Below are 22,520 nucleotides of genomic sequence, written 5' to 3'. Positions count from 1 at the left end.
TGCTGAGAAACAGAATATTGAAAAATGGATTTTGAAAAAGTTACTGGAAGGATGAAAAAAATTAATATTAAAAACTTGTTTTACTTAATTTTCGTTTGAAATTGTTATTCGAAGAAAGATGGAAATTAAGTTGAACATTCATTGATATTAGTTTTTATCATCCTCACGGTGACTTGTCGAAACCCGTATTTCAAGAGAATTTATCTCAACATGAAATAAAGATTTTTCGGATTTTCAATTGCGAAACGAAAGGTTTACTCTCCTAATTTCGAGCAAAGAACAGCTTTTGAAAATCAGTTCACCCGTTAGGATTTTATTCACGTTTTAAATCGGTTAGGTTTTTTCCCCCCCCATCCTGTGAATCGAACTAATTAATGCCGAAGGTAATAAATTTAAAAAATCCACAGCATATTTTCACATCAGTATTATTTGACTATGAAATTCTAAATAAAATATTGAAAAAAGAACGCGAATAATTACATGTTTCTATTGTATCAGGTTGATTAAATGTGTATAATGTATATTGTTAAATGTTGAAATCTATATATATTTCACAAAAATCACGACGAGACATTTTTTTTCGCTAGCCGTGGAAACAAATCATGATATGTGCCTACATCGGATTCGTACAGACGCTAGACGCCTTCTCTATTTCTCTTTCATCGCGATTTTCGCTCAAGGAAGAGTGAAAAAAGGCAAGAGAGAGAGAAAGAGAGAGAGAGAGAGGGGAAAGAGCATCTTCTCCTCTCACTCAAGTCGATTCGCGACCGCGTTGGTAATCCACTCACCGAACGCCGATACGCGCCACGTCCGTCCGTACAACGCTCCATACACGTGTATTCGTAGATGTGACGCCGGCGAGAGTGTGCGGCATACACGGCTCGATTCCCATCCACCCCCAAACCAACCCCCGCATTCGTGTATTAAAACCACTACGGCAAATTGTCCAGCAGCCCCGAGTCTCGGCCCTCGACTCACATCAGCTACTCCACTCTCTTCCGTCGCGTCTCGCTACACGACTCGTACAGCTTTGATTAAAATATTGCCAGTTAGCGGCGTTACCTCGTGCGTGCAGTCGGGATGCTCCTTTCTTTTCGAATCTCTTAAATACGAGCCTTTCGCGGAGCTTGATTGGCCAAAAATCGATACTTTTTATCAACGACGTTACGGAGGGGTCGTTTAATGTTTATCAAATTTTCACATATTCTTAACCCGAGGAGATTGCTTTGGAAATGCAAAAATACCAGATATGGGAATTGTAATCTGCTGTGGATCGGATGTATCGAGGGCTTCGATTTGTAATAGCTTTGCGATGGTTGAAAATTCAGTAGAGTCGTTCGATTTCACGCGATGACGACTCGTTTTATTCGAAATACTATTTTACAGTGATTTGCTATAAAACACTTAAATCGTTGAGTACGTTGAGTATTTAATTTTACAATATCGGACCGATATTGGTTATGACCAAGAAATTGTAATATAGAATTGACTACTGAAAAAACTGTGGAAAATAGTTTCCTGAATAAAATGAGTCGTCGTTGAATAAAATCTAAAGAATCTATTTGACTTTAAACCAATATGAAGTAATTTGAGATGTAACAACGTTGACTAAACTTTTCTTTTTAATTCCAATATTTTCGATTTTCGCATATTGAAGAGATCTTCGATTTGCCAAAATCTGTGCGAGGGAAAGTTCGCAGACTAGTTGGGAAAGTTGATTGAGCAATATTTTCGATAGTTTCGAAGTGAAAAAGAGTGTTAATTTGTAACGCGTGTGAATGATTACGTAAGGTTATCGGGAGAAAAATTCGTAAAAGGTTTGAATATAAGCGGTGGTTGGTAGATACGCGGTGTTAGAATCTGTATCGGGACTTTGCGGAATCGCTACATCAAATTCAAAGTTCGCTTCGAAGCCAATTCTGTGAAATACCCAGCAATAACTCAGCATAAATGGCCGAGGCATTACACCTATTGCGATACTTTATTCAGTTCATAAAACGTTCCAGCTATAACGTATTGCGGTGGTACGTGCCTCAATTTCATCTGAGATACGTATTTTTTAAAACTTCACATCCGAATCCAACCAACTCCTCCCGCTGCCCCTCATCCGACTTCCATTTCCACTTCCCTTTCCACCATCCTGCGTCTTTTTCTTGCCGCACGGAAACAGCGACCTCAACCTCCAATTGGCTGTATTTGATAAGTTGCAGAATTATGGAAACAGATACATTACATCTGTATATGTCTATATGCATACATACGTATGGATACGTACGTCTAATACATGCATGCGAGATCGCGGCGTCCCTTTTACTTTTTGAAATAACGATGTTCCTCTGTTTTATTGCTTTTTCCGGGCTTTTTATTCTCTCTTCCGTGAAGCACAAAAATTATCGCTGGGAGACGAGCGGTTGTGAAAATAAATTGAAAGGATAAAATACGGTTGACAGACGTGCGTGTACAGATGGGAATGTATATATATGCATGCAATGTGTGTGTGTGTGTGTGTATATATGTATATATATAATGAATAACACGTAAAGGGAAAGAGATGACAAAAAAAAAATCGTTCCTCTTTTTCAAGAGATCGAAATTAACTCGCCCTCAGCACCGCGCGTATAAAATACGGTGCGTAATATTATCTTTTAATTCGTTCTAATTGTAAACGTCGAGAATCAACACGAACCCCTTCTGTTTCTAATTACAAGAATTAAAACAAGGCAAAAAAAAAAAAAAAAAAAGGAAAAGAGGAAAAAACACACAACAGCGTGAGAGAAAAGTGGAAAAAAAAATTAATTTCATTTCAAACGTACGCTCTCCTGCGTTGGCTCCATCGGTTCTCTCTGCCGGCTAAGAGAGAGAGAGAGAGAGAGAGAGATAAAGAGAGGAGGAGATGGGGTATCAGGTATAAAGGCCTAAAAAAACATTTGCCATTTTTACCCAAAGGTCACACATTCGGAATTAATTGAATTTTTTTTTTTTTATATCTGTTTTTTCTATGTCTCTCTCCGTTTTTATTTTCACCCTCGTTTTTTTTTTTTTTTGTTTTTTTTCATCATTTTGTTTCATACCCTCCCTTTCAACGGTCGAGGCTCGGCTATTTTCCTACTCCTCATTGGGACCCCCTTTTGAATTTCCCTTTCATTTCTCATTTTTAATTATTTCGTGCAAACCACAGTTTAAAATATTTATGTTATATCTTATAGATTGATCAACGAATCGCATAAGTATTACATACAAAAATTTGCAAAGAAATCCTCCGGAATGAAAATTGATTTTCACGCCATCATAATGCGTTCGCTCTATCCGTTTCCTTTTTTCAACTCGTTCTTCTCTTCGACTTCACATTTGACAATTGGAACGTTAACTTTGGTTGCCGGTTGATCTGCGGTTTCCATTCCGTATCATTTAAAACCTTTATTTTCGTCTTATTTTCGGTTCTGCTTCCGAAGAGTCCGGTACGTATTGTTTAATTAACCACGAATAATAATCCCTTCCAAGAAGCTATAAATCAACTCACATATCATAAATCTTCAGCCTGCAGCACGGACCAAAAGATGTTAACACAAGTGTTGTCTCCGACTAATTGTAACAAATCCTTATTTAAAATGAAAACAAGCAAAAAAAAAAAAATTTACGTTCACGTTAATGTTAATACAGGGGAAGACATGTTCAGTTTAAATCAGAATATAAAAATATTTTTCTCGCCGTAATTACAGATAGAGATTGAACTTGAATGAGGTGTGCAAGAGTAACGGACCGTTTATTGACAGTCAAAAGTTTCTCGGATTAGCCACTGGAATCGGGCGCTACAATCGGGCAGAAATCGGCGAGCTGGTTTTCAGAATTTTCAGTCGAGTTCTAGACGTGTTGACGATCGGAAGTGTTCGAGGCAGTTAAGTAGATATCGGTTTGTAAGCAATAGCGATACGGGGCCGGGGGCCGGGGGGTGGGGGGGAGGCGGGCGTCAATTTTAGATATTCAAAATCTTAGATACATATTAAAGGCGCCCGGTTTTCTGCGGTTGAGATATCAAGGTGTTCGCGTGACTGCGTAGTGATGCCGGCGTCTGAGTATGAGCAGATTGCACGTATCGAATCGATCGGTGTTCCGGATTGTTGACATCGCGGAAAGAAAGCATCAACGGTTCCAGTGGTTAAATATTGAGGAGTTTTTGTTTTGAAGTGGGTGTACGTGTGTGTGGCTGGAGCCCCTGACGCCACAATTGATAAGTTCGTGACGGCGACGTGGACTTGAAAATGTCCGTGTGATCTGCATCGGGACTCCGACGTGGAGCACGGTAAGTACATGCGCTACATTTCGAATTTGTTGCTCGTTGATCAAGGATCAAGGCGTTTCGATGCATTGCGGTGTGTTATGAGAATTGTGCGATGGGAATCCGAAAAATATGAATGAATAGCGAGGTGAAAAATCACGATACAACGAGTGAATGTAAGAGAATGAAGGGTTCTCCGTAAGTTGGGTTCGTCAGCGGTAGGTGAAAAAACAAAGAGAGGATGTAAAAGAAGAGGTATAAAATTTAAGCCTAGAAGGACAGCTGATTTTATTTTTTATTTTATGTCATTTTCATTTTGACCTTTTTTTCAAATATCCTACTCGCACAAACAGATTTATGACAACGTCGACTGCGGTCGGAGTTCGCATCCTGCCCGAATACGTCTCCCCGTTTTTTTCAACGCAGGCAACCATTCCTCCACCTCCTCCTCTTCTTCCTCTTCTATTGTCTCCAAATTTATGTATATACATAGGTATATAGCTGAGCGGTGTCCATGCAGCGTCATTGGCAAATAAATTTTTACACCGGTCCGTAAAATATCTGTCTCCAAACATCATTCGTCTCCCTTTCATTCTCTCGTCCATACTAGTGCAAGCATTTCCCGTAATATAATGTATATATACGTGTATAACAGCCGTAAACGTAAATCCGTGTGATTCGACGTTTCGGCTTGTATTAATATTATTATATTACGTTTACATCGGGTATAAAATGCACGCGAAGAGAGAATAACAGTTTTTTTTTTTTTTAAATTCATCTCTTCCATTTATAACCGGTAAATATTTACATTATTCTATTGCAACGTATTTTACATTTTTCGATACTAATTTCAGAATGCTCGACCTTTTACGTGGAAGCGTGAAAATATTTTTACAAATCTAACTACGTTTGGCAAGTTTGAGGAAATTGGGAAACAGGATGATAAAACTGTACCACACGCCAATTATACTTATAATCACAATTGGTTTTTTTTATACAATAAAAAATCAACATTCGACACTGCACTCGTTTTGCGTTACGTGACAACGAGAAAACGCTCTATTCGCAAATTAATGTATAATATCAGCAAACCGTAAGTTCGGACACGTATAGCTGCTAAACGTATAACTTGCGAAATTTTATGAAGTAAAATAAAGTTTAACAACAGTAATGATAGTGATGAAATAAAAGACAAAGAATAAATAACGAAAAAGTTATAATGAGAAAACGTTACCCGCAGACTTCACCGCGTGTACAAACTTTTCACCTCAATTATTTTCTCTGCGCCATATCGTTCAGGGGCAGTTTATTATGCATGTGAGAATCGACAGTGAAGATATAATAATACGCACTAATAGAGGGGGGCGAAAAGAGAAACAAGAAATAAAACATACGAAAGATGAAAACACGCGATTAGTTATGTCATAGAAATACGAATCTGGCCTGTATTGACGTAGAGATTTTTAATTAAATGTTCAGCCTCTGGGTAAAACTGTGATAGAAACTATAATTGAAAAACTAAAACTGACTCCAATCTCGATGGAGAAAAAATGAAACGGGGTGGACGATGCAAATAAATTCAGTATTTCCTCAAATTTTTTGGATGAAACGTATAAATTGTAAAAGCGTTGCTCGACTTGATTTTCGAGGTAATGGTGGCGACGTTTTCGCTCTTATCGTCGCATTGATGGGACTTTTTGTCGTCGTGTGAACTGAAGAGAGAATTTTTAATGCTGTGAAGTTTTTCAAAAAATGCTGTCAACGGGTGAACCTTTTTTTCCTCCTTTGCGGGGGCCGGCTGATGAAGTATGATCTCCTGATGGAAAGGAAGATGGAGAGATATGTGTGTCGGATGATGGTGTTCCACCGTCGGTTGGTACTTCTGCTGCTTCGAGTGCCGCTCTATCTTTTGCCTAATCGCTACGGGCATCGAAATTAGGGCAGAAAAAACGAAGAAAATGGAAACGTACGGTATGAGAAGAAGAAGAAGAAGAGAATAAAGTTCACGTGAGAAATACTAACCAGCGATGTCAATCTGATCTTGAAGCGTCAAACCGTTTGAAAGGTGACTCTGATGTTGCTGAGGCCAAAGATCACCGCCAGTTTCGTGATGCTGGTGTTTAGGAATAATTAGTTCTGGTTCAGGCACGTGTTTGTACTCCTGATCGGTCCATCCCAAGGATCTCAGCTCCTCTCTGAAAGGATCGGTGATCGCGTTACGACGCATCTATGACGGCGATGAAATCGCGGATAAGATCGCCTATGTAAACTGTTTGCACGGCTTTATTATCACCTGTGCAAATTGTCCAATTCATGCTTCCCTGGCGCCTTGAGGTGCTCGTGATGATCGTCGATGACGACGCTCACCGGCACCGGATAATAGTGAAGATGATAGTGATGAACGTCGTCGTGAGACTTCTTCGCGGATTCCTTTTTCTCTTTCAAAGAATGGAAGAAGTCCATGAGCGCTTTTTTCGGGCTGAAAAATAGCGATTCGATCATTTGTTCCGAACCCGAACTGAGAGAAATTTCGATCGTTACCGGTAGTACAGAAAATTGTGATTCTATAAAAAAGTATTGCTGAAATTACGACGAAATTCGATATAAGTAACTATTTATTGTGTTTTTAGCTGTCGATACTATATTTCACAGTAGTCATTGTTTTTTATACATTTTTTTAGTCAAACAGGGCTTCGAAATCAATTTATTGTTGTTCCAAAAATCAGTGGCGCAGATATTCGGTAGTTTGACGAGGTATCCAATCCCCATGATTTAACGTTCAAAGCAGAACAGCGAGCGGCGGCTGGCCGGTCAGATTGTCATCGATTTATAATTAACTCCCCATTACCATCAGCGAACTGTTCGAACATTCAAGTGAACGAACGACTTTGGATCGCTCCATGCATGCGTGATGCACTCGCCGAGAAGAGTCTCTGGCTTGAATTTCCATCGCGTGTCTATAATGCGGAAAAGGTTTCATTGGATGGACTTACCGAGGCCAAAGAAACGCTTGATTCGTTTGTTAAATATCCAGACGCTGTTTACGACCCTGCAAAATCCCGGAGGCACCGGCGGCGAAACCGGGGTAATGGTTTTAACTTTTGAACCCTGGTAAATACGCGAACCGATCAAAGCCCACATCGCGGTTAACTAGGATTAGCGCTTCCGGATTTGGTTAATTTATCGGCAAACCGCACGATTCGCTAATTCGAGCGATAGAATCTGCACCGCGGCCTAGATTTAGTCCGAAAGTTTTATATCGGTACACGGGGTGGGAAAAAAAGTTGACTTTTTTATCAATTACTAGTAATTATTGAATATTATTATATTTAACCGATGACAGAGAGACTCATCAGAATAATTAGCGTCGTCAATTTTTAAAAATACTTACTAATCAAAGAATATTGCCTCGGATGTTGTCGCTATCAGCAACAAGAAGATTGTCTGTGTAAGATGAAACAGAAACAATAAAATATCGTTACAAGATTGAAAGAATGGTGAAGTAAAGTTTATTCACATTACTGTGTACGTCAAATGCACTTCGTTCAAATTAATTTAGAAACACTTTTCATAAACGATGTTTCAAAATATCTTGCAAAAAACAAATCTTTGTGGGTTGCAAGAGAACAAAATTTTGTTTCATAACAGTTGTTGTATGATTATTGTACTCTCAGTATAAAAATTTCTTGTCCGTATAATTGTAATACATTCCACATTTTAACTCAAAATCGTTTTTTTTTTTATTCCATATTTTCCTTTACTAACGCGTTTTATTTAACTAGTCTTGGTTGATATCGTAAAAACAAAAAATATTGAACAAATTAAAAATACACCGAAACTGAGCGTCCATAATATTTAAAAATGATTAAGCGGTTAAACACAATCGCGAAAGAACTTTGCATCAGATTAACACAAATAGAAAACTTCTCCTTCATGTAACTCATCAACACGTTAAATGGCACAGTAATGCTATAAATTAAGCTGATCGAATGTACGCTACGGTCTCTTTATCAAGAGTGTTCAAAAGTCCGAATCGCTGCAAATAACCGGTTAGTATCGAGTGTAAAAATCATGCTCGTTGCAAAACGATGATGTAGCGTTCCTTAATTTCACAGTTTGCAAAATGAAGGTTGATAATGTCGAACGCCCTTCCGACGAGCCTTTTCAAACCGGTATGAAAAATAAAATGAAAGCAAAACTGCACATAGAAAACCATGACAACTGACCACCACAAATGAATATGCAAAGAAACACGTTTTTTTTTTTTTTTTTTTTTTTTTTTTTTTTTTTTTTTTTTGTTTTTCGAAAATGTATGAACAAGTTGGATTACTTTGAAAATGAATCTGTTATCCATCGTCATTCGTGATCGTCTGGTTGCCCAGAATTGAGCGATCGTCGAACACCGTCCGCGTGAAATGCATAACAAACTGAGAATGACTTCGCCCTGAGAGCCTCTTATATTCCCGGCTCTTCACTCTCTCTCTCCTAGATTGAATTTTTAAAATCTATCCCCATCGCGACTAGCCGCCGCAGCTTCGTCGCCGTCGCGATGGGCTGCGTCGCGTCGTCCGGGTCAAGGCGAAACGGGTGCGTAGACACTTCTCGCAGAAAGCGTGTCTCACTTTATTGCGAACGAGTTAACGACCTCTTCTACGTCCGATATACTTACCCTGATATGTGACGCCAATGTCAATCAAATCGTCTAATATACCAACGCCGTGTAAGTGTATGCAACCACGTCGCGGCATCCGATATTCGCACCTCGGTCCAGAAATCTTTCACGATTTCTCCGATCGACTCTCGACTGCCGGATAATAATAATCTAATCTTACTCCCCTCTCTTTGTTGTCCTTTAACTTTGTGTTCGTTTTAAAGAAACTATAGTACGAAAGTCTTCTAATTTATTCAACAAACCGGGACCAAACGGATTTAATTAAATAAAGTCTGAACGCGAATTCAGGTATTTACACATCTGTCGGTAATAAAGTATATGTGCTCGTTCGATTTTTTGTATTTCCTCTATTCGCTCGTCCTTAACCTTCGTCAAATAATTTCATCAATATCCATCCCGCCACGGTTTCTTTATTGAGATATTAATTTACTTTCATTCCTCTTGACGAAGAGTTAATCGGTTCCTGTACTCGCTGAGCCGACGCCTCGAATGATCCAGTTTCGAAAGTGAGTTGAAGCGCATATATTGCACGCTTAGGTACATCAACGTCGCTATACGATGTACCGGAAAATTATTTTCGAACGGCAGCATTACTTCTTCCTCGCTGTCACTATTATTATTATTATATTTTTTTTTATACCCTCTACACATACCCACCGCATCCAGTGTAGTTATCCGAAGCCGCTCACTCTAATGAGTATGTATATTGTTTTGTTCATATATGATTTCTCCGCGCGGAAACGATAAGCTAAAGATATTTATTTCAATGTATATTATATACAGGTATGTACGTATAAATGTAAATGTGCGAATAGGTATTCGCTAATTACATAGCCTATAGCGGTAAATCGTTCTTCGTTATACCGTCGTGCGATTTTACTTTTTCGTATTTCTATTTATTTTTTCATCGCGGAGGCTCGAGGCGGCGAGAATCAAAGGTCATGCAGAATCGGGTGTCGATGATATCATTTTATTAACACCACTTGCAGCTATTCCACTAATCGCAACCTCGAGGCCGCGGGACTCCGTCTGCGTTAGAAATGTGCGATGCCTGCAGTAAGGAAAGATGCCATCTGTGACAACGAAACGGTTGGACAGTAATAAAAAATTCAAATATGAATGTGATAAGTGCGGAGTAAAAGATCAAAGGAACGAGTCATTTAGGTATACGAAGAGAGAACTCGGACTGAAACGCAACGAGCGGCAGATCATCCAGAGATCACTGTGCCAGTGGAACGGAGCCTTGTTAATCCGGCATTATACTTATATACTTACGTACACATCATTGCATCCGTCATACAGTCACGAAAATAATGCATAAATTCATAGGAAACCAGTATTGGCGCATTTTTTGCGTATACACCCGGAGGAATCGCTCCGCGGAAGAATCCGGTTTGCGGCAAGATGATCTCGCATCTCATGCATCGGGAAAAGTCATGCAAAAACGCGCGGCCGCGATCGCAGCTTGCGCTTAATCGGCGTGTAAAAGCTGCTTGGTAAACGAAGAAAGAATGTCACTTCTATATTTCTAAATTGTATTTTCAATATAATTCGTCCGCGAAGCCGCGGATACGTCTGTCTTATTTATTCCCTGTGATATGTTTGACCTAGAAGTGCCGCGATGCTAGCATGCACGCAGGTATCCATCTTCTACTTTCACGCACGGGATGTAATTCTCCTCCTCATTGCTGGACTGACGACGACGTCCGGCTTGGGCAAGGTACTTTTATCGGGCATTCTGTTTTTCTATTCACACATAAGCAACGCAACATCAAGCGCGATCAATCAAACCTAAGGATTGAATGCACTCTCACCGTTTTTACTTCTTCTCTCCTTCTCTCATTCCATTTTTAGTTCGTGTTTTTGTTTCGTCGGCGAGCAAAAAGCCCACATTCACGGAACTAATCGGAACTAGAGATTCCCGCAAATTATGGACCGGCACTCATCGCGACCTCGTAAAATATTGTCCCAGTCCAATTTGGCGACTAATTTGCGAATTGTTACACGTATACAGATACGTGTGTAGGTGTGTATAACTTGTACCTACTCCGGGCGACGCCCGGCAAGATTACAGCTTGCAGATCGCGGAAATTGCCCATCCTCGTAGAGGACAATCTAGTAAAAAATAATCGTTCGTACAGTGAAATTCCGCTGCGTGCTTCGGCAGGCTGTAGTGGCTGGGAGTAAACTGTCTAAATAGTTGACAATGGAGTAATTTTCTCATTCGAGGCTTCAAGAGCACGCCCACTAATTTTATTGTCTAACCTGAATTTCAGGATAATCATCTAAAAACAAGTTTATTATATGGTGCGTAATAATTGGTCCGCCGACTCGCGGAGACGAATCCTTTCTCGCTTTTGTTGGACTCGCGTGTTACATTACACGTGATCTGAAAATTTCTCCCTCGGTGACTTCGATCTCCTATCTCACGTTCCCATGCAGAAGAAGCTTAGACGAGCTCCGTGTTTCCGTTAGGTTAATTTAGAGTCGGACCGAGTGTCAAGCCGAGTGATAATCAACTTTCAAGATCCGCGATAATACGTCGCATTGTCGACGTTTGTTTAAGACGTCTCTGCTGTATTCTCGGTCGTTTTCAAGCCTCCGGCAGTTGGTTTCTGATCTTATCGACAAATGTCCCTCACGGGGGGATGAATAAGGATTAGAAAGTGAAAGAGTCGATGTGTCGAATTTTGAGAAGAGCGAAACTCCATTCCATAGAATTTAAAAATGTAGAAAGTCAAAATATTACAGAATAGTCAGAATATAGAATCGTCCCGATTGAATAAGAATACGGAAATTCGAAATATATTATTATCCCGATGGGGGTAAAAATTGGGAAAGGTCAGAAAATAAGAAAGTCGCAACATCGAATGTTCAAAAACGCGACAGTCCATTCAACAGAACTTTTAAAACGTGAAAAGTTAAAATTTATTCGAAACTCAAAATTTGAGTAGGTAAAGTATAGAAAATCATTCTTATTAATTTTGACGATTCTACGCTTCAGTTTTTTATACTTTGACCTGTTTCGATTTTTTCGCGCTTCGACTTTCGACGTCGTCAAGGATTCTGAGAAAGAGATTTTCGCGTCTCTAAAAATTTGATACAGCAGCCCTAATATTTTCTGATCCTTCAACATTTTCACCACACGCGTATTACGAATCTTCGGGCTTGGGCTGAAACCAGAGCTGGAAGGGGGTTCGAGGTGGAAGGACAACCAAATGAAAGGGTTTTGTTTTAAGTAGAGCTACAGAGTGTTTATTTTAAAATCCTCGAGCTAATTGACCGCAAGGCTCGCTCGCTCTCTCGGTCTCTCGTTCTCTCTTTGGCCACCGAGCGACCCCGTCGAAAGCTGCATGAGCGGCTAAAACGAAAATAAATATAAACTTCCCCTTCACTCCTGCCTCCTTCTTTTCCGCTCTTTCAACTCATCGCTATCTTGCCGGCTGGTTAGGCGAGCTGCAAAGCACGTGTGTGCGAGTTTACCTGCAGTACGGATTCCCTCTGAGGACGGGCGAGACGGAGAAGACGTACGCGAAGGTGGGTAGATACGTGGGTGATACACGCAGACAGAGTTACATTTGGGCGCAAGGGTGCTTATTTAATAATATACGCTAATCCAGTTACACGCGTACCGTACGCTCGTTTTTCGCCTTCTTTTTGACAACGTTTTTTACTTTATTTCGTTTTGTTTTGGATTTTTTCAACGTACCCCCCATGCATACGTGCTTTCACCCTTCGACGCAAGGATCGAGCCACAAGAGAAACGAGTGGAGTGAGAGAGAGAGAGAGAGACAGAGAGATAAAGTGAGAGCAGCGTCACGCAAACCTATAAATTGAATTCCACCGTTTATTCGCGTTCGTAGAACCTGGACAACCATGGAAGAGGGTTGCGTTTGTCTGTATGTGCCACTGGGGATGATTTGCGAGGCGCGACCAAAGTCAGCGCGGGCCTGCGAACGATCGTACAAATTTATTTTCGGTATCTATTTTTTTTCAATTTTATTTATACACCTTATTTTGTTTTTTCGTTTCTTTCTGCCATGCAACCGCTTACCTGTCAATGTCTTTCGTAGCCGGATATGATTTATGCAGAATTTTCACACTTTGATCAATTCTTCGCAAATTTTCATTAGATTATTTGAAGTTCTACTCGATGTTGTCACGTAATTATTGCAGTGCGAGGATTATTAGAACAAGCTTTGGAAGAAAAGATGTAGGAATTAGTTTGGGGTAAGATATAAGGGTTCAAAAAAAGGGGAAGCAAAGTGAAATAGGTGCAAAAGCACATTCAAAGGGATTAGGTTTCAAGTCCTTGCGGGCCCTCGTGGAACTGGGGAACACTTGTAGCGCACGGAAAGAATACCGAATGAGAATAATGTGCAAGTTTCAGGTGAACGTGAGCAACGCAAACGGCAGTTGAGGGACGGAGAGCGAACAAGAGGAGGAAAAGAAATTTATGTTAATTGTTTTTTGATCAACCACGTCGCGTGGCACGAGGGTACATTTTACATTAAGTATACATTGTATACGGGTATAATGTATATAGGTTTAATACATAGCTTCTTCAACGATATCTTTCAGAATACTTAACGATCCGACTTACCCCCGTAACTGCGTAATAAAACAAAATTTTCGCCGAGATTTTCAACGATCACGTTGCAAAAAAATACAACGTACAAATAACATGAAAAGTATGTTTATGTAGGTAACCGGAATTTCTGAAAGATCAGCTTCCACCGTACGTTCCACCCGAGCATCTTCAGCTGCCCGCAGAGTGATTCTGCGATTTTAATTAGAGTCAAAGTACGTACCTAATTAAACGAGGAATTTATATATTTTTTTTCTCACATTCATTCGTGAAACGTTTTAAGGAAATAGAGGGGGAAAAATTGTCAAGAATGCTTAGATTGAGAAGTCGGGAATTCTGGTGCCATAACGACAAACCAATCATCGATCGCATGCTTGATAAAAAGAAGAAGAATAAGAAGAAGAAAAAAAACACAGCCAAGAAACATGCACATTCGAATTGGAAGATTCCTATGAGACGACCGCGAAAAAAATCGAAGAAGCCGAAAAAGGGTAGTAGTAAGAAGAAGAAAAAAAAGAGAAAAGAAAAGAAAAGAAAAGAAAAGAAAAGAAGCCGCACAAGAAGGACGGGTTCAATTTTGCAAATTTGCAAAGAGGCGTACGATATGTATATGTGCGGTAAGGTTTTCAGCCAAGAGCTCATATGACGTTGTACCGTGCTTCATATTCCTGCGTACATGTCTACACACACATATTCACCCTCCACCGCCGCGGGCACATGATACATGCACGCCCTGGCATGAGAAAAAATCTAATATGGTACAGTACTGCATGGTTTGGAATAGCGCGCTACCGCGTTGTATGGAAGTAATACAATAAACTACAGTTTGCGGTGTTTTCCTTTAGAGTAGTGTGCTGTTTATGCTGCAAGCTCGTGCGCGCACACACACGTACACACGCACACACTCTCCTTCTCTCTCCGGAAGATCATATCATTTGTAAAGTATACATGTTTACATATGGTTTACCCACAACGTGAATGAACATATAGAACATATTATATTTGAGTATTTAATTGCACGTGCAAATGTTTTCTCGCATTAATTTCAAGGGTAAGAAATGACGAGTAGAATTTTAAGGTAACGTTAAAATGTAGCCGGAGATGCATTTTATGTAATTCGCAGCCGTATGTTGTGCCGAATACTATTTATTACAAGTTTCCCTTTTAAGATCGAGATTGAAATTTTGCATACCTTCATGCGACTCTCACTCTCCTTATGTTGCTGTATATGTATAATGTATATATATAGCCGTTCGAAAATCCGGCTGTCGTTGATTTCGCTTTCAAGTTCTTTCCCATGTGCACTATACATATATAGATTCCATCACGCTTATGGACAAGATAAATAAAATAACGAGGATGAAATGCCGGATGGGTGGAACATATTCCGTTCACGATCTGCCGAGATAGATTTTAATATATACTCTGGAACGCGATCGCGTATGTCGATTTTTAGAAATTTATTAGATTATTTTAACCGGTGCGGTTGATATAGTCGCGACACGGTTTGATCGGATGACGCGTTTCTATATCCACGATTATACGCTGCAAGATGGAAAAAAAAACTAGTCACACAACTTGTGCCTCCGATCCACGCTGTGTGCATGAATATGCATGTAATGCGTGGATGTCAGATTGTATGGCTCTTAAAAAAGATTGCAAAAAAAAAGATACGGGATATGAGGATCAAACGATTTATACGTACATCTATGATTGTCGGGATAATTATATACTAGGTAAAATTTTATTCGGTATTACATGCATGCATATGTTACACACAAGCTAAAAGAAACGAATGAGTGAAACCGGACGAAATGATTTCTTTCGTTTTCACCAAACTCTGTACTGTTAAGAATAAATGAATTCATTCCAACTTTCTAGAAATGAAAAGTTTCTCAAAGGTCACTGAAATCATGTCTCGGTATTATTTCAATAAACTGGTCCTACGACTGTAATAACAACTGTGGATCCAATTCACCTAAGAATATTATTTTTCCAGATGGATTGCACTGAAAATCGTAGGTATTAGTGCTGTTCGATTAACCGGCAGCTTCGACTAATCGATTGATCGCGATTTTCGAATATTCTTTTTTCCGATCAATCGATTAATTGAAGTTGCCTCGTAATAATTCTCCAGGTCAGTCGGTATATTAATCGAAGACGTCGATTAATCGCTTAATTCGAGAAACGATTAATCGCACAGCACTAGCAGGTACCAAATATTTTTCTGGTCATTTCCCCGTCCACCTGTTATTATCAAATCAACTTTTCAACACTTTCAACAATTTCGTCAATCGAGTTTTGTTAGCCGTGGAGTAAAACACGCGGTAAAAGCGACACACGCGTTGAAGGCGGCGGCTATAAAGCAACGCTGCGGGCGGGAGGGAGGGAGGGAGGGAGGGCACCTCCGACTGGAACGACCGGTTCTTTGTGTCTCCTCCGTTGAAACGGCTTGCGCCGAAGGAACGAGCGGTGGGTAAAAAACGATACAGAGGAAATGAAAGAGAAAAAAAGAAAAATAAACGAAGGAAATCCGTCGAAGATGAAGGACTTGGAGGAGCAATAATGCAGGGGAGAAAAAGAGGAAGATGCAGAAAACCCCCAGGAGGTGACTCGCACCGGAGGAATCGGAATCGGAATCGGAATCGAAGCCGAGCAGCGTCGCGTCTCCAAATGGAGCGAATTTGCCGATAAAAACTGAGGCTAATCGTCGAGGAAACTATCCCATGTTGGGACGCTGCGTCCCGCAGCCTCCGCTCGAATTTGCTCTCTGGCGAAGCCAGCGAGGCTCAATTAATTCTACATGCGTAATGCATTTCCAGCTCGATCCTTACGACCTTATCGCGGTATTCGTTGGATTGCTTTATTGCAACGATAATCACTTTCGTTCCTTTCTATAAATTTCTTTTTAATTTCGCGCTGGTAGAAATGAGCGCTGCTACAGCGCTGTAGATGGTTTGAGTAAATACGTAAGCGCCGGCGAATAATTAACCACGTGGTACTGGTCTTTATAAAACGAACGATTCGGGGTATGCAGATGGTACGGTATGATAAGAGGAAGCATCCGAAGAGCCTGAAGGTATAGAAACTCTGATTGATACCCCGGAGCTTGTACATGGTGGAAATTACCCATAAGCGTCGAGTAATAAGCAGTGTAATTAACAAAGTTTTGCCTCGAAGAAAGTAGTTCGTAACCGCGCGCGATATATTATGTACGTGTAGATGAAAAACGGTATATCGGTGTACGCGTCTGCTCGAAACTTAACGAGACACACATGAAACGAACGAATATCTCTCAATGAAATTCGAATTACCTGCACGCTTTTTCCTCGGTTATACTATTCACAGGATCGTTGATTTTAAAAAGTCGCAAATAATTGGCTCGTTATCAGTGAGAAATTATTCGTAAATTTTTTTCTTACGCAGTGTAGAAAGTGGATTTTTTCACACTTGTTCTCGGAGAGAAAAAACAGCGCGTTTCACGGAGTGACGGGAATCTGCAAAGTACCAAGGACCGTTCGACATTTCAGGTGACTGCGTCGGATATCCAATCGCGTTACTTAGTGCGTGGAGGTGTCACCGTCACCTGTCAATCACAATTACAACGGAAGTGTATACAACAGTGAACCGACATTTGCCCGTTTGACGCATGGTGCAGAGGGGCAAATACGGTGACGAAAATATCAGGGGGTGCGAAACACATGCGCGCGGCATACGTTTAAACGGGGATGCATGTACAGTAATGTACACGTACACGGTATAAAATATTCAGATAGTAGATTACTTCGCAATCAATCGCCGCACTTGCTCGAGCGGGTGATAAATAACTCGTTCATCGTCGCGGTGTGGCTAGTTGAATGCTTGACGAGGGTTTCTCTGGGTGAACGAAACCGCCTACCCAGCTTATACACATACGTTACATACATGATTTTTCCCTTCAAGTCAAAAAAACGTGCGAGCATATTACACCGCCGATCACCGCTGATGGTTATATGTATTATAGGTACACGTTGGCGTACGTGACGTGTGTGTGTGTGTGTGTGTGCGTGTACTATGTATACAGCTGCGAACCCGCGAGAGAGGGAGAGGGATAGAGATAGGGGTGGCAAGATACAGGGATATGAAATTAGTTCAATAACTGTACGCCCACGCCCTACCTAACGACATGCAAGACACTGAAACAGATTTTGCCCTCGTTGTGTCCTATCGTTAAACCCCCACCACCGGCAACCCTTATCGTTAGCGAGGCGCGGCGCGGTGGGTGGGTGGATAAAATTCAACTGAGTTAACTAAACCCCTGCTGCACCGATTTCTAACCCCTTCTCTTTACCGATATAACGATACCGGGACAAGTATTATGCCTGGTAAAACTGACACTAGTATCGTACGAAATTTTCATCGTATTAATGTCGGTAAAATGTTTGAATTTACTTCTCTAGAAATTTTCATCGTAACTGGTGTACCTACCCTTAACTCATTTCATTATATAGCAGCACCCTTCGTTCCGGAGATTTTCGTCACGTGTTCAGAGTCTTGGGAAAATGACGCAAGATTTTTATACAATAATTTGCAAGACGAAGCTTTTCCGAATTTCGGTAACAATTTTTCCGTGATATTGTTACACCGCATGAACTGCGAAATGGAGCCTCAAAAACCGACGCAGCGAGTTCACCACAACCGGAATTAAATCCGTCATTGTCAAATCCTCGTGAAATAAAAATTGAGGATTGCTTTTCTCGTTTCAGATAAACGTCGGAAGATTCAATGTAAAAACAACGATGAGCTTGATGAAGACTCGAACAAAAATGTCTGCACATTTTTCAATTTTTCGAAATTTTCGCTAACAATTACCATCTGTTTTACAACTCTTGGAGGATGCTAATAGAACGATCCGTCAGATGACCACAGCGCTAAAATCAACATGTGAAAATGAACGGCAACCAGGAGTTCCCAGGGTCAGCATATCGTCCCTGTAGGACTTGACCAAGCTGGTGAAACACAGACCGGGATGAAGTCGAGCTCGAAAGGAAGGCTCGGAAGGTTCGGGTTGGATCAGGTTAGGTAAGGTAAGCCAAGGGAAGATTGAGAATTATCAAATAGTCGTTATCAGGACACGGAGCGATTCACTTGTTTGGCGTCCCTTAGGGGGCTGGCTAAGGGGTTGTTAGCTGACCGTGTAACAGGCCTCACCGGGACCAGCCCCTCTTCTCTTCCCTCCCCTTCCGTTCCCTTCTCTTCCCTTCTCCTCCCTCCGCCATGTCCCTGTACCCCGTAGACGTGGGTACGTAGCATCTATATCCTCTTCGCTGCTCGCGTACGATCCTCCTCCCCTCCCCCTTGTCTTCCCTCTCCCCCTCTCTTCCCTCATCCTCCACATCCCCGTCTTCGGACCGCTTATTTCCACATCCAACGTTTCCCACATTTAGTCAAGTCTTGCAGGGGTGTGTGCGCCGGTGCTAGTCGACGGGCATGAACAAATATTTTACTACTATTAGCGGTGCTTTCATTCGACCTGACTCCACACCTGCACCGCGCATGGTGTACGGCTACATTTTACGGGGGTCATACAGGGTGTTTTTGGGTAATAACCGAATGCCTGGATTACGCGACGAATTTATGTATGAATGCGTGAAAATGCACGCGCCATGTTTTTGTTTATTTTTGCGATTGTAGGTTGGTACGCTCGTCTTTCGATAGTGAATCAAAGTATATCCGTCACGTTTGTTACAGTGAGAACGAAATGTTAAATAAAATTGTTGCACGGTAAGTGATCAAACGATTAATTTCATCCATCGCGTCCATCAATCATATTCCGTCTGCTTGACTAAATTTTTCCTAATATTCCCTCATTTTTAGCCATTATATTATGAAAAGAAGGAAAAAATGGAATATCACGATAGTTGATTGTGTGTAAAAAGTAGTTCATTACTCAGGAATGATGAGTCAGAAGCTGTAAGACTTTAGTCTAACCCTGCAAGGAATGAAAAATATTGTAGATTTTACATCTCCTGTGGTGAATATAGCACTTTGTTGGAGTTAAATCTACAGCAGTTGTGGCAAGATTAACAAATCCGATAGTAAGAGTTACAATATGCTTAGGTAGATCCACCGCAATTGATGTAGATTTGACTCCAAATATATTCACCACAGGATATGTAAAATCTACGTAACATTTTTTTCCGTGCGTCATGCCACTCTGAGTCACATCCTTTAGTCGTAATAATTAGTCGGTGTAAATTTTAAGCGTGTTTGTTCTTAGAAACCAAGGTCCTTCGCGAAGTCGAGATCTTCGTGCATTTCGGAACACTGTCGTGGAATTGTTGTACTTACGTACAGTAACAACGACGATCATTATCGTTGGGTGAAAAACTCCTCATTTCCAGTTTATTATACCTTGGCAAAGAATTTCGTGCAAATCAGTCGTCTAATCTCGTAATCAGAATCACATTGCGCGAAATTTTGTAGTTGGAAAATCGAGTCCTAGAGACGTGCGGAATTTTCATGCGGTAGACAGGTATACACGTATATCGGGACAAATGCTGCAGGGGTAGACAAATTGACTGGGAGTAATTTATAATAAATATTTGCTAAGGGAAATCTAAACGAAACACATACATATACATCCAGCAAACAATCCGAACAAAAATACCCAGTCGATTTGTCTTATTTGATCAATAAGCCATTCAAACACGTTCTGCAATATGGCGAGCAAACAGTGCACCTGCCCATTCCCCCGCACGTGCCTATATCTACTCTTGATTGGAATTGGAAACACCATTTATTCCCTTGACCTCCCCCCTATAGGCACATACCTATACACCTATATACTACCGGCAAACATCGTTACTCGTTACTCTTCCCTCGCCTCATTTGTATTTTGGCAATATACATATAATCGCACAATTGCTCCGAAACGCAGTGGAAGTCTAATCACCTAATCACTGCGAGGATGATTTCGTCGACGGTGTGCAACTAGCGAAATGTGAGGGAATCTACGCTCGGAGTTATCGTAAAAATAAAATCAAGTTAACGATCCGTTCTCGAATCATGAACGTCCCGACAACTCTCGGTCACGCCATTTCGATCATACTCTTATACACCGAAGGTTCTTCTTTATTCCTCATATTTCTTCGTCTTATTCTCATTCACGGTTCGCTAATGCATTTCGTATTGCCAAGTGGCGTGTTTCTGATTGTTCTTGGGCCACCTCCCAAATTCGTGAGGTTCCCTCGTTTCGTTGCCCATTAATGCCGCGGGAACGGCGCAGAAGCACAGAATCCGTAGCTACGCAATATGTGATAGGTAACAGTTTTGAAAAAATCTGGTACATTCCGTTCGATATGTACGAGAGTCTGGTCCAGTTCCCGGAGCGATTGGGGGAGGTTTTTCAAGCTACACGTTATACGACGTTCGGTGCTGCAAGACTGGTTGATATAAGGTAGGTTGATATACATTCGGAAGGCTAAGGGCGAGTTTGGTCAAGTGTACCAGTTAGGTAGGCGTACGGTCAATTGACCTCAGACCCGGAACCGCCTTTTCATACGTGAATCAAATATACGGTATTTGAAATGTACAAACCGGGTTTTCCAGAACGAAACAGGAGCGAGTCCTGCATTTGACGAAAATTCGAGCGGGTAAAAATGCCGACCAAATCGCTGACGGTTCCTCTCCAATTATTTTTTTAATTTCGAAATCCGAATTGTACCAAATTCCTGGTTCAGACCGTCTGTTTCGCAGACGTTTCCCAAATTTGTCAACAAGTTGAAACATACATAGATCGCGACAAAGCAGAATTTCTGAGTGAGCAGGACTGGCGTCCTTCTGCTTCCGATTCACCTACCCATAAATGCACGTTATGTTGCGTACATACGAGTAGCACATATGTGGATATACACTGGACGGGCCGTTTCGTAAATTGGCATCCAATTTAAATCGTACGCTAGCAGTCCTGGAGGAAGGAGTCCTCCTCCTTACCTTGCCCAGAACCAGAGAGGCGAATACATCGGGGAAAAGTACAAAAGTTAGCATCACGCGAAAGGCTACAACGTATTATACGTACACGTACAGTAGGTTAAAAGTCGACGGGAATGAAAATTGGTATTCGAGCCAATAATCCCTCGCTGCCCATGTTATCTTATACCTGCGAACGCGCAATCAACTTACAAAGTATAATAATTATGAGAAAAAAATGCCGATAAATTGTTGATATCCTGAGCTTTCCGCGCGATTTATAACAACGTAGATTCATCTTTATCGTAGCATATTTTTATGTATATATGTATACGTGGTACGCAAACGCAGATTTTGCCACGAATTTCTTTTCCCGGCCTCTCTTTGGTACCGGAGGGGATTGTTGTATATCATTTATGCGAACTGGCCATGCGAGCAAATTATAACAGTGGACATTGTTTGAAAAATACACTCCCTCAGCTTCGATTCCATACCCATACGCCCATACGCCAACGGCCAGGACGGGTCCCGGTTTGCTGTTCTTGGACATCATTATCCGCGACTGGGATTCGCCAGGGGGAAGTGGACGGAGTCTCGCTTATACAGAGCCATCGGTTTCGTAGGCGTGGGGGATTCGCGCAGGTCGCAGGTCGTACAATGCCTACGTATACGACAAATATCTCTACCTAGTAGTCTCCGTTCGGTACGCCGAGCACCCCCTGAATTGGTTGAAATATTCATACCTTCAGCGCACGCTTGTATGTATTTATGCATGTAACCGTAACGCTCGAGTCGTTTCCCTCTTTCTTTTCGTAATACACGAGAAACGAGGAGCGCGTATGTTACTATCCCTACTTCAATTTTTGCGAGGCTCGACAGTTAAGTCGACGACTTTTCGATATCCAGGAACAGCGATATGCAACGATACGTCCTTTTTTCGAACGACAACAGACGGTCCTGACGCTGACGAGAGAAAGTTTTTGCGACGCGCAGCGGCGGCTGCGGGATGAGAATAGGCAATAAACTGCATTGGC

At 41.2% G+C, this 22,520-nt stretch overlaps 2 protein-coding genes across 2 annotated transcripts in view; one reads left to right on the top strand and one right to left on the bottom strand.

The window, feature by feature from the left end:
• Positions 1–4,081: 4,081 nt before the first annotated feature.
• Positions 4,082–22,520, top strand: part of LOC107225605 — a 73,017-nt gene continuing 54,578 nt past the window's right edge. Inside the window, exon 1 of the mRNA XM_046730590.1 lies at positions 4,082–4,300. The gene's annotated coding sequence lies outside the window, so the exon portion shown is untranslated. The remainder of the gene's footprint in view (positions 4,301–22,520) is intronic.
• LOC107222216 lies at positions 5,241–8,758 on the bottom strand. The gene is made up of 5 exons (XM_046730591.1): positions 8,607–8,758; positions 7,668–7,720; positions 6,570–6,755; positions 6,299–6,471; positions 5,241–6,196 (listed from the first exon to the last, which is right to left on the bottom strand). Exons 1-5 carry the CDS (start codon positions 8,634–8,636, stop codon positions 5,856–5,858), a joined length of 783 nt encoding a protein of 260 aa, XP_046586547.1. The 5' UTR covers positions 8,637–8,758; the 3' UTR covers positions 5,241–5,855.

Source organism: Neodiprion lecontei, chromosome 2 (genome assembly GCF_021901455.1).
Source record: "Neodiprion lecontei isolate iyNeoLeco1 chromosome 2, iyNeoLeco1.1, whole genome shotgun sequence".
In the NCBI taxonomy this organism is placed as follows: Eukaryota; Metazoa; Arthropoda; class Insecta; order Hymenoptera; family Diprionidae; genus Neodiprion; species Neodiprion lecontei.
The sequence above is the reverse complement of the archived record's forward strand: the minus strand, read 5'-3'. Positions and strand labels throughout refer to the sequence as shown.

Coding starts and splice junctions, on each gene's coding strand:
- LOC107222216 (XM_046730591.1), bottom strand. CDS start 8,636: ATGACGATGGATAACAGATTCATTTTCAAA. Junction 6,756..7,667: donor GAGGCAATATTCTTTGATTA/GTAAGTATTTTT, acceptor GCTATTTTTCAG/CCCGAAAAAAGCGCTCATGG. Junction 6,197..6,298: donor AGATCAGATTGACATCGCTG/GTTAGTATTTCT, acceptor CGATGCCCGTAG/CGATTAGGCAAAAGATAGAG.